The sequence below is a fragment of the Callithrix jacchus genome, chromosome 9 (assembly GCF_049354715.1).
Source record: "Callithrix jacchus isolate 240 chromosome 9, calJac240_pri, whole genome shotgun sequence".
Classification (NCBI taxonomy): Eukaryota; Metazoa; Chordata; class Mammalia; order Primates; family Cebidae; genus Callithrix; species Callithrix jacchus.
The window spans coordinates 42,880,470-42,896,515 of NC_133510.1; the positions used below are offsets into that span (position 1 = coordinate 42,880,470).

The 16,046-nt window shown below is 33.1% G+C and overlaps 1 protein-coding gene across 21 annotated transcripts in view; it reads right to left on the reverse strand.

The window, feature by feature from the left end:
- CCDC91 (coiled-coil domain containing 91) overlaps positions 1-16,046 on the reverse strand; it is a 366,252-nt gene that overhangs the window by 237,309 nt on the left and 112,897 nt on the right. For 12 of the 21 annotated variants that reach the window (XM_078339017.1, XM_078339025.1, XM_054238235.2 and 9 more), the window contains 3 exons: positions 8,627-8,781; positions 7,177-7,380; positions 6,361-6,465 (listed from right to left, as the gene is read on the reverse strand). In XM_078339017.1, coding sequence (XP_078195143.1) covers positions 6,361-6,465; positions 7,177-7,380; positions 8,627-8,781 — 464 coding nt within the window. Of the gene's footprint in view, positions 1-6,360; positions 6,466-7,176; positions 7,381-8,626; positions 8,782-9,672; positions 9,762-11,678; positions 11,861-16,046 lie in introns of those variants that run through there. The other 9 variants (XM_078339026.1, XM_078339024.1, XM_035255952.3 and 6 more) reach the window with 5 other exon arrangements.

Genomic DNA, 16,046 nt, shown 5'->3' on the forward strand with positions numbered 1-16,046 from the left:
ACTGACGGCTATCAAAGATGATAATTTTATAACCAGCTGTGTCTTGTAACTGAATTTTTTAAAATGTGGCAGCATGAGAATATGTACTATCTAATGGGCTGCCAAGTTTCCTGAGTGCTTGTCACAGGTATTGACCCACTTGTTATGGGAGTCAGAGAAAGAAGATGAAAGAGATTGCAATTCAAGTTATACTAAAATGAGGAGCTCTCTATTCAAATTTTGTGAAAAGTCCTTTAAGTAGCTATTTCTGACAAATGCAACATGACTCACTTTTCTTCCTCTGGTTAGGCTACACACCCTGGACAGAACAGGAAAAGGGACACAGCATACACCCCCATTGTACTACAGAATTCACAGTATTTATTTCCTTTTGTTATGGCACATTCACACCTCTCCACCTCTCCTGGTAATTAGACCATATCACGTAAAATAACACTGTTCAAATTCTCTGTAACCATTAATGTTGTTTTTTTAAAAGTTTGTTTAAAGGTTTTACAAACATTCCATTTATTTATTATTCTTTCTCTTATCAGACTAAAATTCTGACAAAGATACATCCAAACCCTGGCCTAAGCAGAGAAGTAAGTTTTCCAGAATTGAAAATTCAGAGCTCAGTATTCTGTAATAAGGTGAAAATATTTAGAATTTTCATGGTAAGAAACAGCTATAAATTTTGTTTTCCTTTTTCTATATTGTCTACATTTTCCAGAATAAACATAATATTTTTAGAAATACATACACATACTAACATTTCTTAAGGAGAAGGACTTCTCAGCTAATTTAATCTAGCGTTATCTTATTGAACTCCTAAATGTTTTGCTTTATTTAGGATACCACAGAGATGCAGGCACTAGTATATTGTTCCTGTCATCATTAATAAAAGAACTCTTTTCATTTCATTAAGTTCCACAAACATTTAAAAGACCTGTATGTTACATATCTTAATATTTAAAAATTGCCATAATCTACAGAAAATATATCATAAATAAAACCCAATTATCTGAAGGATGACTGGCAGACCAAAAATCTAAATAAAAAATTTAATATATATTCACTGTATGTATTAGTCCATTTTCACACTGCTGGTAAAGACATACCTGAGACTGGGCAATTTATAAAAGAAAGCGGTTTAACAGACTCACAGTTCCACGTTGCTGAGGAGGCCTGACAATCGTGATGCAAGGTAAAAGGCCCATCTCACATGGCAGCAGACAAGAGAAGAGAACTTATTCAGGGAAACCTCCCTTTATACAACTATCAGATCTCATGAGACATTCACTATCACAAGAATGGCACAAAAGACACACCCCCATGATTCAATTATCTCCCACCTGGTCCCTCCAACAACAAGTGGGAATTAAGAAAGCGACAATTGAAGGTAAGATTTGGGTGGGGACACAGCCAAAACATATCACTAAAAACTCGCTTTGCTAATATTTCATCCTATACATATTTAACATACAGTAGACTCCTTTGACACAAATTTAATCACATTTCCTATTCCTAAGAAAGTATTAGGTAGAAAAAACTTTGTGCTAGTTTGAAAGAAGTTCATACCCTCAAAAAGAACTGGATTACAGAAAGGTCAAATAGGGAAGCCTAAGATTTCTAAATTCTTTCTGAATCAGGTCATTACAACACAATGTAAATATTTTTGTTGAAAATACACTTTCAGAATACCTAACATACACACATATATATGCAGAAACAATATAAAAGATATAGAAATTTATGTATTATCTCCCATTTTGAATTATCCATATTTTTATGCATCCTTCCTCTATCTAGAATGACTCCATGAGAGCTGATTAACCTGTTCCCACCACCCCCCGAGAAAACCTACTCAAAGTTACCTACTTCAAATTAATGTATTTTAACTTTGATATCAATTTCCTGATGTAGCTACAACAAAGAATAACTAAAATGTAAAAGGTTGCTTTCTATCCTACTTCTCCCTATTTGTCAATAATTACAGCTAAAAAGTTTGGACATTTTATTAAAACAAATGTAAGAAAACTCTGGAATGAAAAGAGAAGGCTGACCAACAGGGACCTGGAAATCCAAGGAATGACTAAATCAGTGAGGTCTGTGAGTTTTCTTTTAGCCTCATACACCCCAAACTGGGGAGTGGAATGGCCAGCCCAGGAAACACCAATAGGCACAAAAGTCCCAATAAAAGCCAATCCTCTGTAGCAAAAGGGCCATGAAAGGCACAATCTAGCAAGACAGAAAGCTTTTAGACAACAAGTAACCTACACCAGGCAGACATCATGAAAAAAAAAAAATGCATGGTCCTACCTTTGAAACTTTTAATCAAGAGTAAACGATGACTCAAACAAAATACTTTTCTAAATAGTCATAGTGTAGGCCTATTAAACAATGTCCCCAATAGGACATTGAAAAGACTGCTCACCTTTTTCCTTATTTCCAAGTTTCACCTTTATTTTTAAACCACCTCTGTCACAAAAGGCCAAGCACTGAACCTAGATTTCCACTCTCACCCAGAAACTAATGAAGTACCCATAGATGATTCTGATGTAGTATCAGAGAAAAACAAGTGGTTGTGAAGGCAATTTGAGAACTTCTATCCCTATCCAAAAGAAAAACAACTCTCTCTCTCCCTCCTTTCCTGTGTCAGAGGGAGCTGAGTAGAAAGCCAGAACTTTTATAACTATCCAGAGGTAACAAGATCTCCCCTACTCTCATGGTAAGGCAGCCGTGAAACAGTAACAATGTGCCTCTCCCTCTCCCAGCCAGGGATGCAACTGCTAAAGCCTGTGGGGGCCCTGAAATCCCACCTTAACCCAGGAATAAGGTGGTATGCCTCCTACCCAGGGTGTCAAAGGGGGCTGAGTGGAAAATTTGTCATTTTACTTGCACCTGACATTAACAAAATGGTATCTATCTTTTCCCAACCTATACAGTATCAGATGAGGCCTGCTAAAATACAAGATTTAAACAAGATTCAAAGTGTCATATAAAATACCTAAAATATACAAGAGACAATTAAAAATCACTCATCATACTAAGAATCAGGAAAATCTCAACTTGGGTAAGAAAATACTAACAATACTAACACAGAGATGATACTTTTCTAAGAAGGATATTAAGAAATCATAATGAAAATGCTTCAGCAAGGAATTATGAACATGCTTGAAATAGAATAAAAAGTTTCAGCATAGAAATGGAAAATATGAAGGAGAACCAAATGAAAATTTTAAAACTGAAAAACACAATAGCCAAATGAAATACAAAGAATTGGCTCATCAAATGAATGGAAGGGACTGAGGATAGAAATGCTTTCTTCAGAGATGGTATGGTGGCATATAAACTGAACAGTACGCCTGCTTTAACTTCAATTTGGCTATGAGACCTCCCAGTACATTTTTTTATAATTTATTTAGCTAAGGTGTTTAGCACTATGTAAGTTACTCTTTTATTCCCATGCTATAAAAAGAAGAGTGAAACCTATTGGTACTAAAATGAAGTCATCTGAAAAAAAGTTTTCTTTGAAAGTACTGATTCCTACAAAAGGAAGAACTTTGTGAATTCAGTACTAGCTTTGCAGACTCAAGTCATCATTCCTAGATTGTCACTATTAATAGAAAGAGAAGTGAGAATGCCAGATAGTAGTTATATTGGTCCTTACTATAAAAAACCCAAAGTGCTATATGTTAGGTCTTACATAGTCTCTCTGATGTGTTACTGTTCCCATTAATAGCTGAAAAAACTGAATTTTCAAAGATGTATGTCTCATTAAAGGGTCCAGAATAAGTTATTCAATGGAGGCCCAAAAAAAAACCCACAAAGTTATCTCATTATTCAGTACTATGCCTTTTAATTAGTACCATAATTCCAAGGATGAGGTCAGTAAGTATAGCTATAGACAAAGTAAATAGTCCTTGGGGAGCAGGGTGCATGACATTAGTTCATGCGTTCATTCATCCAAGAGTATTCACGGAACATGCACTACATGCCTGGTACTACTTGGAAGGAAAATTCTTGATCTCACAGAACTCACACTTTAGTGAAGAAAAGACAGAAAACAAATCAAAATAAAATAACAGGTAGAAATAAGTGGCATGAGAAAGAAAAAAATAAAAAGGGCTAGGGAATGCTGAGCACATACACAGGGCCTTATTTTATATAGCATGATTAAGACACACCTCCACAGGCCAGGCACAGTGGCTCACGCCTGTAATCCCAGCACTTTGGGAGGCCGAGGTGGACAAATCACGAGGTCAGGAGTTCGAGACCAACCTGACCAACATAGTAAAATCCCATCTCTACTAAAAATACAAAAGTTAGCCAGGCATGTTGATACCAACATGCCTGTAATCCCAGCTATTCAGGAGGCTGAAGGCAGGAGAACTGCTTGAACCAGGGAGGCAGAAGTCATAGTGAGCCAGGATGATGCCATTGGCAACCAAGATTCCAACTCAAAAAAAAAAGAAACACCTCCACAAGAGTAGCATTTGAGCAAGTATCAGAAGGAAGCCCAGAATTCAGCGAGAGCTATTAAAGTATAATTTTCAAAAAGTTAATCTGACTCATGTAAATACAAACTGAAGATATACCAAAGATATATTCTGTTCATTTACTAATAAATTAATCATTTATCTTAAGACTGAATGAATGAGATATTAAGACTGGTTCAAGCAGCATTTGAAGAACAGGATTTATACAGGAAATTTAACAACTTGGAATGTTAGACTAAAAGCACTAGGTTAGAGACAGAACTTGTTAATATCCTACAGGGTAATTATATTGTTTGAGGTTATCTTTTCTAACAGAATTATCTGCATCTCTTCAGGGGAAAAAAAATCTATGAATAATATGTAACTTCACTATATCTAAGACTTTTATTCACCAGTAAACAGTGAATCAAATGAAGTACATTCTCCTAAGTACTCCTGAGGTAGGCACATTAAACAAGGTCATCACAGGCACTGAAAAGACACACTGCCTGCATTTTTCCTTATTTCCAAGTTTTATATTTTTTAAAAAACTAATCCACAGGAAGAACAGCATTCCAGGCAGAAATCATGGACTATATCCCTCTAATAGGCAAAGAATGTCCTTTCCCACATGTACTCACACGTTCTTCTATACTTTATTGTAAAGTTTGGTGTAAATAAATATCTGAGGGTAAACTGGAGAAGCTTGAAACTTTATTTTGGAAAGAAAATAGGAATTGAGTCTGGGATATGATTTGAGTTATATTTTTAAAACATTATTTCTACCTGCTGAATTAAAAACTCATTAAAGAAAAGAACAAGGGTAGAAGCTAGAAGACCACTTAGGAGACTATTACAGTGATCCAGGCAAATTAATAAGTAAATATATAATTTGTCAAATGTAAAGGTGCTAGGAATAAAAATAAAGCAGACTATGATAAGATGAATGGAGACGATGTCAGCATTGTTTGGAAAGGCTTCTCTGATAAGGTAATACTTGAACAGAGACGCGAAGGCTATAAAGAAAACCATGCAGTATCTGAGGGAATCTGAGTACTCCAGACATTAGAAAAAAAAAAAATGATTGAGGAAAAAGAGGCAAGGAAAGGCGAGGAAGAAGGGACTTAAGAGAACACAGTTTAAGGACTTGGCTTTTAGTGTAGGTCAGATGAGAAGCCACTGGAGGTTTTGGAACAGAAGAATGACACGACCAGCTTTAAGTTTCAATCAGATCACAGTGGCTGCAATGGAGGGAATGGTCTGAACATGGGCAGTGACAAAAAGATTAGTTAGAAGATACTTCAGTATTCCAAGAGAGAACTAATGATAATATACAATAGGTTGATAGCAGTGACCATGATAATAAATGGTTGAAATATGGATATTCTGAAGGTATAGCCAACAAATCCTGCTAAAGAAACAGATATTGAGTAAGTACAAAAAGGAATGAGTAGGTTTTGGTCTTAGCAATTAGAAACATGGAATTGCCATTTACTGAGTTAGGGAAGATTGTAGAAGAAATAAATAAGGAAATTTTGGATGAAGCAAGGAGACAATTTACTTAAAAAGTTAAATATCTCAATTTTGGATCAAAGGATTCTAAATGTAATTAAAATGTAATTATTATAACAAAAATTAGAATAACCAGTTCCCAAAATGTATCCGTCAGAAACAGTATTTATCACCAAATTGTTTGGGCCTCAAACTACTAATCCTCAGGGCTGCTCACAGACTCATTTTTCAAAATGGCCATCTTCATTATTTCAAACCATGTTGGTCAGTTTTACATATTTAAGCAAGTATCTGATTCTTCATAAGATACTCATTATGTGCTTTTTGAAATTATAGTAACATGCTTCATCAAAAGGGCTTACATTTTAAATTTTAAGTTCAATCAGCTTACCTGAAGTTCTTTGTATCTATCTTGAAAAGAAATGGCTTCTTGCTCTTTTTCTTTTAGAAAGCCTTTTTCTAAAACATTATGCTTTTCCATCAATGATTCCACATCCTAAAAGAAAAATCCAAATACAAGCTTTGTAATATTTAATGGCATAAAATATATTTAATTTTTTCAATGAACATATCAGAAAACAATTTGAGAAAGAATCCACGGAAAGTATGGTTTAAAATCTAACAATATTCTAACTGTTATGCTTCATTCTAAATTTCTAGGCCAATATCAAACAGGGACATAACAATTACTCATTCCCATAAATGAATATGAGCATCTGAACTAACTTCATCAACATAATTGATCTCTACATACACTTTCTATAAATTTGCTAAGCTCTTTTGATAGATATATTCATAGGGAAGAAAGCATAAGTAAATAATTTACTAAAATGGCTGTATACCTGCGTACTCTTGTCAAATATCCCATGATGCCTTATTTCCTATAGGGAGAAGTTAATGTTGCAAAATTTCACCTATTCATAAGAAATACAACATTATCTATCTTCAAAGTAAATAAAAATAAACCAAAAAAGAAGCCAGAGAGGGAAAAAACCTAGTAAAAGATGTTCATATTTTTAAAAGTACATATGTAAAATACATTTCTTATCAAAGTCTTTTCCAGGTGATAAGCTCATGACTGTTTTAAACCTACGGCCAAGGGAGAAAGGTATCTTCTTCCTCTGATGAGTTTTTAGGCAGAGTTTGAGATTATATCAAATTTCTAATATTTGCAATTCAAACATTTCTCAGGCAAACGCAAATATACCTTTTTAATTCTCTGTTTTTCTTCTTCAGATACTTTGAGTTTAATCTCCAGACTTGAAATTTTTTGCTGAAGTTGTATGTTAGATACATTGGCTCCAGGATCCTCACAATCATCCACAAGGGCAATTGTTCCATTACTTTTCTCATTGGTTAAACCCAATGGAAAAAGTGAGATATCCAGATGAGTGTGTGTTGATTGCTGAATCTAAACCACATTAAAAAAAAAAAAAGGGAAATACAAGAGAGGAAAGTTTACACTATATCAATAATGAAAACATCCAAAGGGCACTAGAAACCACATTTGGAAATTAAGTTGTTGAAAAGGTTCTGAAATTATTTCACCCTTTAAGTAAATCAAAAGAAGACCTCAAACTGTTACAACAATTCGATCTTTGCTGTAAGAAACAAAATTTCCTCTTAATTTTAAAATCTAAAGTATTCATTATTTTGCTAGCAATGCACTAAAAAGCTTAAAACTTTTTCCTATGTTTAAAAATGTATGAGTAAGGATAAACATATCTGGTTAACGGTTCTTAAATTTATACTCGAACACAGAATTTATTTATATTTTGAACTGTAAATCAAAATTTGCAATTTATCAATGACCTCAATTGATAATTACTTTCTCACAAAATTAACAAATGACTCAAAACTGTGTACAGCACTTTAGAAATTGGCACTACCTCCAGCAGCCAGCACAAATGCTTGGTTTAAAACTTATTTGAATGAATAAACCTTGTAACTGCTTTCTTTTTGGTTATTACTCTAAAATTGAAATAGCTGCTTGAATACCTGAAAATGTGTGATAAAATTCACTGAAAAGACACACACTTATTCTTTTTTGTATTGTTTTCCTTTTTGTAGTTCAAGATTTGGAATGCAAAGCCAAGTAAATTTTAATAAATGAGATACTCGAATCATACTTTGGTAACTAAGGCTACTTAAATATTGTACAATTGTGCCACAAAACAAATATATCTAGTTTTTTTATTTCTGAGTATTAGTATCAAAATTAGAAAACCTATTGCAGAAATACTTCTTTTAGACAAATAGGCTAAAAAAGAAATTTTAATAGCAACAATTAAATTAGCAGGCATTTTTTAAAGTATGCAAACTGCCATTAAAAATATGCTTGTCTGGCTGGGCATGGTGGCTCACACCTGTAATCCCAGAACTTTGGGAGGCCGAGGTGGGCAGATCACCTGAGGCTGGGAGTTCAAGACCAGCCTGACCATAAGAGAATGAAGAAACCCCTTCTCTACTAAAAATACAAAATTAGCCAGGTAAGGAGGTGTAGATGCCTATAATCCTAGCTATTTGGGAAGCTGAGGCAGGAGAATTGCTTGAACCCAGGAGGTGAAGTTGTGGTGAGCTAAGATCACGCCATTGCACTCCAGCCTGAGCAACAAGAGCAAAATTCGGTCTCAAAAAAAAAAAATGCTTGTCTTTACCTGTGCTTTAGAAATAGGTTGACTCACAGTGCTGTTCTCTACATGTGTATTCTCTGATGATAAAATAATGGCATCAGAAGAGAGGCAGCCAACAGCAGAAGAGTGGTCATGGTCCAGTACAATCTCAGGAGATGGTGAAAGGCGGACTCCAGATACTAAAGAAAAACAACAAAAAAGGATAGAATTATTAAAGAGAAACAGAGGAAACAGGTTGAAGGGAAGAAAGAGCTGAAACAGAGAAAAGGAAAAAAGTAAAAGTAAAAGCAATGAGAGTGAAAAATCAGGATTCTGTGACTATTCCTCAGGGCCCAAGCTCTGAAAGCTAAAACTACTGTTTTTAAATTTAATATGACATTTCCATGTGAGACCCAGGCAGACAAAATAGTTTTATAATGTCTTAGTGTTTACATACTAACACAGTACCATAAGAAGTATATTTCCAACATAGAGAAAATACTCATATATATTATATACTCATTCATTTCATTCAGAAAAACCCATTTAATTTTTAAAAAGCACTAGAGTGCTTACCAGTGCCAGTCTTAGGCATTAGGGACTGAAGAAACAGCAGTGAGCAAGACAGATGCACTCATGCATTCAATGGCTTTATGACTCAGTAGACAAGTCAATCAATTAATATTTATTACAATAAAATGAGTAAGGGAAAGAACAGTTACTTTGAAACAACTAATCCAACACTATCTGCATTAAGGTCTTCTTTTGTAACAACCAAAAGACTTTTTGTGTTATTGTCGACGTAGAAAAATAATTTTTCTTTTCTTTTTCAATTAGCTTCAAAAAATTATTAGATTATGATTAGAGCTCAAATATAAAGGTCCTGAAAGGAAAGCCAAATATCAAATATGACATAGGAAAAAAGTATGAATATTAACAAGATAAACAGGTTGTATACATATTACTTGATTTTTAAATGTTCTTTCTGAAAATTCAAGTATGTTTGGGTTATGTGTTTTAAAATTTAAGGAGAGTGAGTCATTTTTTGCTGCAGCCCATTTATATATTTTGACTTTCTAAACTATAAAGACCTTTATTCCACTTTGGCATCAGTAGCAACGTCAGTGAAGTTCTACCATAAATTCTGGAAGGCAGCTCACAATGGAAATTGCATGCTTCCCTGAAGAAAGACATTTATAAGGCCATTAGATATTAAACTAACAAATATATCAACTTGTGATTGATATTCTAAGGGTTCATTTATCTTATACACACTTCAATTATGCAGCAATATTGTATTTTTGAGGTATTACCTGCCACACTATATAATTAATATAGTCTAGCTTCACCCATAGGCATTTCAATTCTTTAACTCAAATACAGAAAACTGAAATTTTAATTTATGTTTGTACTTGGTATCCTTACTTCAGAAATTATTTTTTTCTAATCTTCACGATTCTATACAAGTAGATTTAACAGTATTTGATTAATAGTATGTCTGATAGGACAAGCAGTATCATCAATAACAGATCCAATGGAGTGACGAGGATTGAGTTGAGGAAGAAGAAAATGGAGACAGAGATTATGAACTGTTCAAGAAGTTTTTTCTACTCTATAAAAGTAAAATAGTGAAAAGCATTCTTCAAAATGTCAAAATATTCCCATTTCTAATTCTGTATTATAATTTACAACAAAAATATTACTAATAAATTTTTAAAGGGATGAAAGTAACTACTATGGTGGAGTGAGAAGGAATACAGCCTTATGATTAAGATCATGGACTCTAGAACCACACTGCCAGACCAGGTATAGAACAATGGGCAAGTTACTGAACTTCTCTGTGCCTTAGTTTCCTCATCTAGAAGATGGGCAGAAATTTTGATAAGGTTCAAACTGTATAAAACATGTAAAGCATTTAGGACAGTGTTGATACTTAATTAAAGATTAAAATTTATAGGGCAAGTATGTTTATTTAAAGATATATATGTGGCCATGATCCTGTATTCAAGAAACTTAACAGTTTCATTCTGATCTAACACCTATTTTAATATTTATTTATGTTCATATTTATAGGCGTAAGATGTCATGTTGTCACAAGTTAAATTCTCATCTGTAACATTAAATGTTCAAGTGTATCATGTTAGGGAAAAAAGAAAGGAAAGTGGGTAGAATACAGGAAGAGTGGGAGCAAGTGAAAAAGAAAAGAGGAAAAGAAAGAAAAGAAAGGGAGAGGTTGAAGGATAGCAAAGAGAGGAAATGAAGGCACCATAAATCTCATACTAGCTACTACCACACTATGACCCTTTCTCTTCATAACCAAAGTTCTTAAACAGTTCATAATCCCTGTCTCCATTTTCTTCTTCCTTGACCCAATCCTCATCACTCCACTGGATCTGTTATTTACAATACCACTTGTCCTATCAGATACTATTAAATCAAATAAACACTTCTGACTTATCTTTCTTTAGATCGCCAGAGAACATGATAATGACCCTCCATTTTTTTTTTAAACTCCTTCTTTGGTGCCTGTTACATGTGATCTACTAGATTTTTTATTTATTTATTTATTTATTTATTTATTTATTTTGAGACAGAATCTCGCTCTGTCACCCAGGCTGGAGTGCAGATTTTGGCTCACTGCAACCTCTGCCTGTGTGATTCAAGCAGTTCTGCCCCAGCCACCTGAGTAGCTGGGATTATAGGCATGCGCCACCACACTTGGATAATTTTTGTATTTTTAGTAAAGATGGAGTTTCCCCATGTTGGTCAGGCTGATCTTGAACTCCTAAGCTCGTGATCCACCCGCCTCGGCCTCCCAAAGTGCTGGGATTACAGGCGTGAGCCACTGGGCTTGGCCGATCTCCTTGATTTCTACCTAATACCTTGACTACTCTTTCCTTGATTCCTTTTCAGCATTTTCTCCAATAAACTCCAAGTTTTATTATTTCCTATATCTTCTGATCTTCTCACTGTACACAATATTCTAGACTACCACTTTCAAAAGTCATTATTTAAATTACCACCTCTAAGCTAATGATATCCATATCTTAATCTCCAATATAAATCACTCTGCAGAACTCTAGATCTATATACTCACCTTACTACCAGATAGTTCCATCCAGCTGTCCAACAGGTACACCATACTTACCCATCATCTTAGATAAACCTGCTTTGCTTCATGTTTTTCATCTCAGTTAATGATATCTCAAAAAAACCATTTGCTCAAGCCAGAAAGGATATTAGTAAATGCTAACTTCACTCCAGTCACACCATACTACTAACATTCCCTGACTATGTCATGTTTGTTCAATACCTCTGTGACCTCACAATACTATTGTCTAGGTAACAGCCATAGGCATTGGAGTCAGAAATTGACTCAAATTTAAACATTAACAATTTATGCATTAAGCAACCTTAGGCAAATTACAATAATTCTGTATGCCAAAGTTTCTTCTTCTGAAAATGGGGAAATAGGTAGCTCAAAATGATGTTATATAGCTTAAATGAGATGATGTATACCAACCACCAGCTCAGTGACAGGTACATGGTAAACATTCAGTAAACGGAAGTTGTCACTGAAGTTATTAGTTGGCAATATTCAAAACAAGGTTTTCCAGCACAATATAATTTTAATTTTCCATTGTCTATTAAGATACTACAATATTTCTAAGAAATAGTGACAAACCATATGGGATACATTTAAAGTAGTAATTAGAAAGAAAACTTTATAGCCCTGAACACTTCAATCAAAAAACAATGAATTAAATTCCCAGCTCAAACTAAAAAAGAAACAAAAAAAATTTTTTTTAAGTAGAATAAGGGAAATAATAAAAATACTGCATTCATTGAAGTATATTAATAAGAAAAAAGTACATATAATTAATCAAAATCCTGGATTTCAAATGAAAATTAAACAAAATAGTAGCTAACAATAAAAGGGAAAGAACTTAAGTATACAAAATTAAATGACAAGAAGAAAATAGCTATTAAAACAAAAGAAATTAGAAAGTAATAAGGCTCTTCTACAGACTTCTAAGCAATCAAATATTTAGAAAAATGAAAAAAATCCTACAGAAATGTAGTTACTAAAAGCTGATGTTATTAAATATTTTTAAACTTTAAAAAATAAATTTTCTTGTGAAAAAAATAAAGTTAGGCAACTACTCCACAAAGAAAGCATTAGGCTCAGATTATTTCAAGAGGATTTCTACCAAACATTCAAACACTAGTTAAACCCAATATTCTAAAATTGAAAAGGAAGAACACTAAAAATGAAGGAAAACTTCATTAACGTCACTAAAATGTAACAAACATTAATAGTAACACCTTATAGAGACATTAAAAATCAGAAAAATTCAAGATTTTCAGATCAGAGTATCACTTATAAATAATGAAGTATATGTTCTAAATAAAATATTAACAATATAAATCCAATACCATATTAAAATGATATGCAAAGAACCAATAGAACTTACTCCAGTAATCCAAGACTGGTTATCTATCACAGAATTCATTAATACTCCAAATTAAAAGACTTAAAGAGAAACATTATTATCTCCAAGACTCTGGAAATGCCTGTGATAAAACTAAACACCAACTTCAGTTAAAAACAATCAGGAAAATAGAAACTGATGGATACTTTCTTAACATAATAAAGTATCTAAATCTCAGCCCTAAAGGTAGTATCTAAAGGGGAAGAGATTAAAGGTGTTTCTGTACAGATAAGGAATAAGATAAGAATGCCTACTATCTCTATAACTTTAAACATTTACTAAAGGCACAAATCAATGCAATTAAACAAAAGAAATAAAATAGCATAAAACAATTTCATGTTTCTATCATGAGAATACATTTAAAATGAACTCAAACAATAAAAACATTCAGCAAAGAAGCAGGATATAAACTTAACAAGCAGAAATCAATATAATTCATATGTAAAAACAATAACCATTTAGAGAATGTAATGGTAGAGACAAAACTTTTTCACTGCAATAGACACAATACAGTACATAAGAATAAATTTAGCATGAAATGAGGAAAACTGTAAAACACTCCTGAAAGACACAAAAATAGACCTAAACAAAGGTAAAGATATCTCATGTAATAGGACAGAACATCTAGAAATCATAAAGATTCCAGTCCATTCTTAACTAACTTATATATTGGCTTAACACAATCCCATTAAGTTTTTTATAATGAAGCTAGATAAATGGGCATTAAATGTCTCATGAAAAAAGTGAACTTGAAAGAACAGAACAAAACTAAAAGAGAAAAACTATATGGGGAATACCATTCCCTCTTATTCAAATATACTAAATTAAACTAAATTAAAACATACTACTATCTTACTAAAATATGCTGTATTAAATTATGTTATAGAATCTCTATAAAAGATGGTATATTATTTGGGGTAGCAATTAACAGACCAGAACACATCAGAAAGTCCAAAAATACATCCAAGTATGTGTGAAGCAAGTATGTGATAAAAGCAGCATTTCAAATCACTAAGTCAAAGATGGGCTTGTTAATAGTGCTAGAACAATTGATTAGTTGTTTGGAAAAAATGTATTAAATAAAATTAAACTCATATCTCGTATTATACACAAAAAGAAACTCCAAATAGGATCAGGGGTCTAAACGGTTTAAAGATGAGATCATATACTCTAGGAGAAAACATGAGTGAGTTCTTTACCTTAGACATAAGAATGGGATTGCTAATGGTGGCTAGATTATAGATACAACACAAGGGAACACTAATTTCAATATAGAATATACAAAACAACAGTAAACCTTAACAGATGCATTCAGCAGACTGGTTTGCACTGAATTTTCATGTCTTTCTTTCTCACCCCCTTGTTGTAAAAGGCCCAGCACTTGAATTGGTATTACTTTAAATGTTCTGTATTTGTATCTGTTTTTATTAGCAAATTAGTGGGATTTTATGCCAGTTGTTAAAATGAGTATCGATGTACCCATTTTCTTTAAAATAGCAAGGCACAACCTTTGCCCAAAACTGTCATCTAACCTTTGTCATTCCAGTTTGAGTTAACGTGCTGAGCATTTCTTAAAAGAAGCTTTGTAATAAAACATTCTTAAAAAGTGAAGAAAAAAAAAGAATATACAAAACATTTTTTCTGTCAAGAATTACCCTAAAAAATATGAAAACTAATAAACTAGGAAAAAAACTAATATGTATAACATGTATCACAGATAAGGGCCAATATTCCTAATAAATAAAGAACATTTAAAACCTGGTTGGTGGGGGTGGGCAGAGAAGGGTTGAAGGAAAAAAAACATCCTACAGAATAAGGAGCAAAAGATATGAACAATTTACCAAAATTAAAATATACAAAAGGCCCTTAAATACTTGAAAAGACAAAGATACATACATCTACTTATTTGCTGTAAAGGAAACATGAAGGATAAAGCCAAAAACAAACAGGACTGATAGTGGCAAACAGACAGGATTAAGGTAGAAAGATAAGAAATGAATGGCAAGAAATCTCTCATCTCCAAATATAGGTTTTAATAAAGTTCTCAACGTTTGTCACCATATTAATGTTTCTCATACTCAATAAAAGAAAAAATGAAATCAACACGCAGGGGAATGAAAAATCCTAAAACAGGATACAAAGAAATTGCAAATGAATAACCTGATCACATAACACAGTATGAGAAATCGAAGGGTAAGAACCAACCCAAGTTACTACTACAGGGCATAGTACTTTGACTGAATGCCCTCAGTGTAAGGACAAGAAGAATGCTAAATAAATTCTAAGGAGAATAAAAAAACAATGAGAAGAAAATGATAAAGCAAATCTGGTAAAATGCTAACCTTTGAAGAAAATGAAGGATATATGGGAATTATTTGTCCATTTCGTGAAGTTTTTCTGTAAGTCACAATAAAAGTAAAGAAGAAACAACAAAAGGGAAATTATGTAACAAAAAAGAAACAACACATCTAAAGAATTACTCATCAGAGGAAAAATAACTTGGTCTTCAACAAAATCCTTCCCTAGGCAAAACTGCTAAAGAGATTTGCTACCACTAAAACTATATATTGCAATGTTGCAAGCAGTTACTGTTCATAATAGCAAATAAGTGGCAACAGTCTAAATACCTATTCACATTAAATAGGTACCTGAGTTGTGGCATAATCATAAACTGGAATTATTTAGCACTGAAAATAAAGAAATGACAGATGTATGAAACAACATGGCTGAATCTTAGAGACAAAAATTTAGGTTAAAAATATAAACCCTGAAGACTGAACAGTATGAACCCATTTTTATAAAGCACATAAGCAAGCAAAACTCTTATATATTTATGTGCACATACACACACTATTTATTTATTTTTTTTACAAAATCAAGGAAACTCTAACATAAAACTGAGGACAGTAGTTCCTCCAGGGACAAAGGCAAAGGGATAGGATAAAAGAAAAATTTTAAATTGGTAACACTCT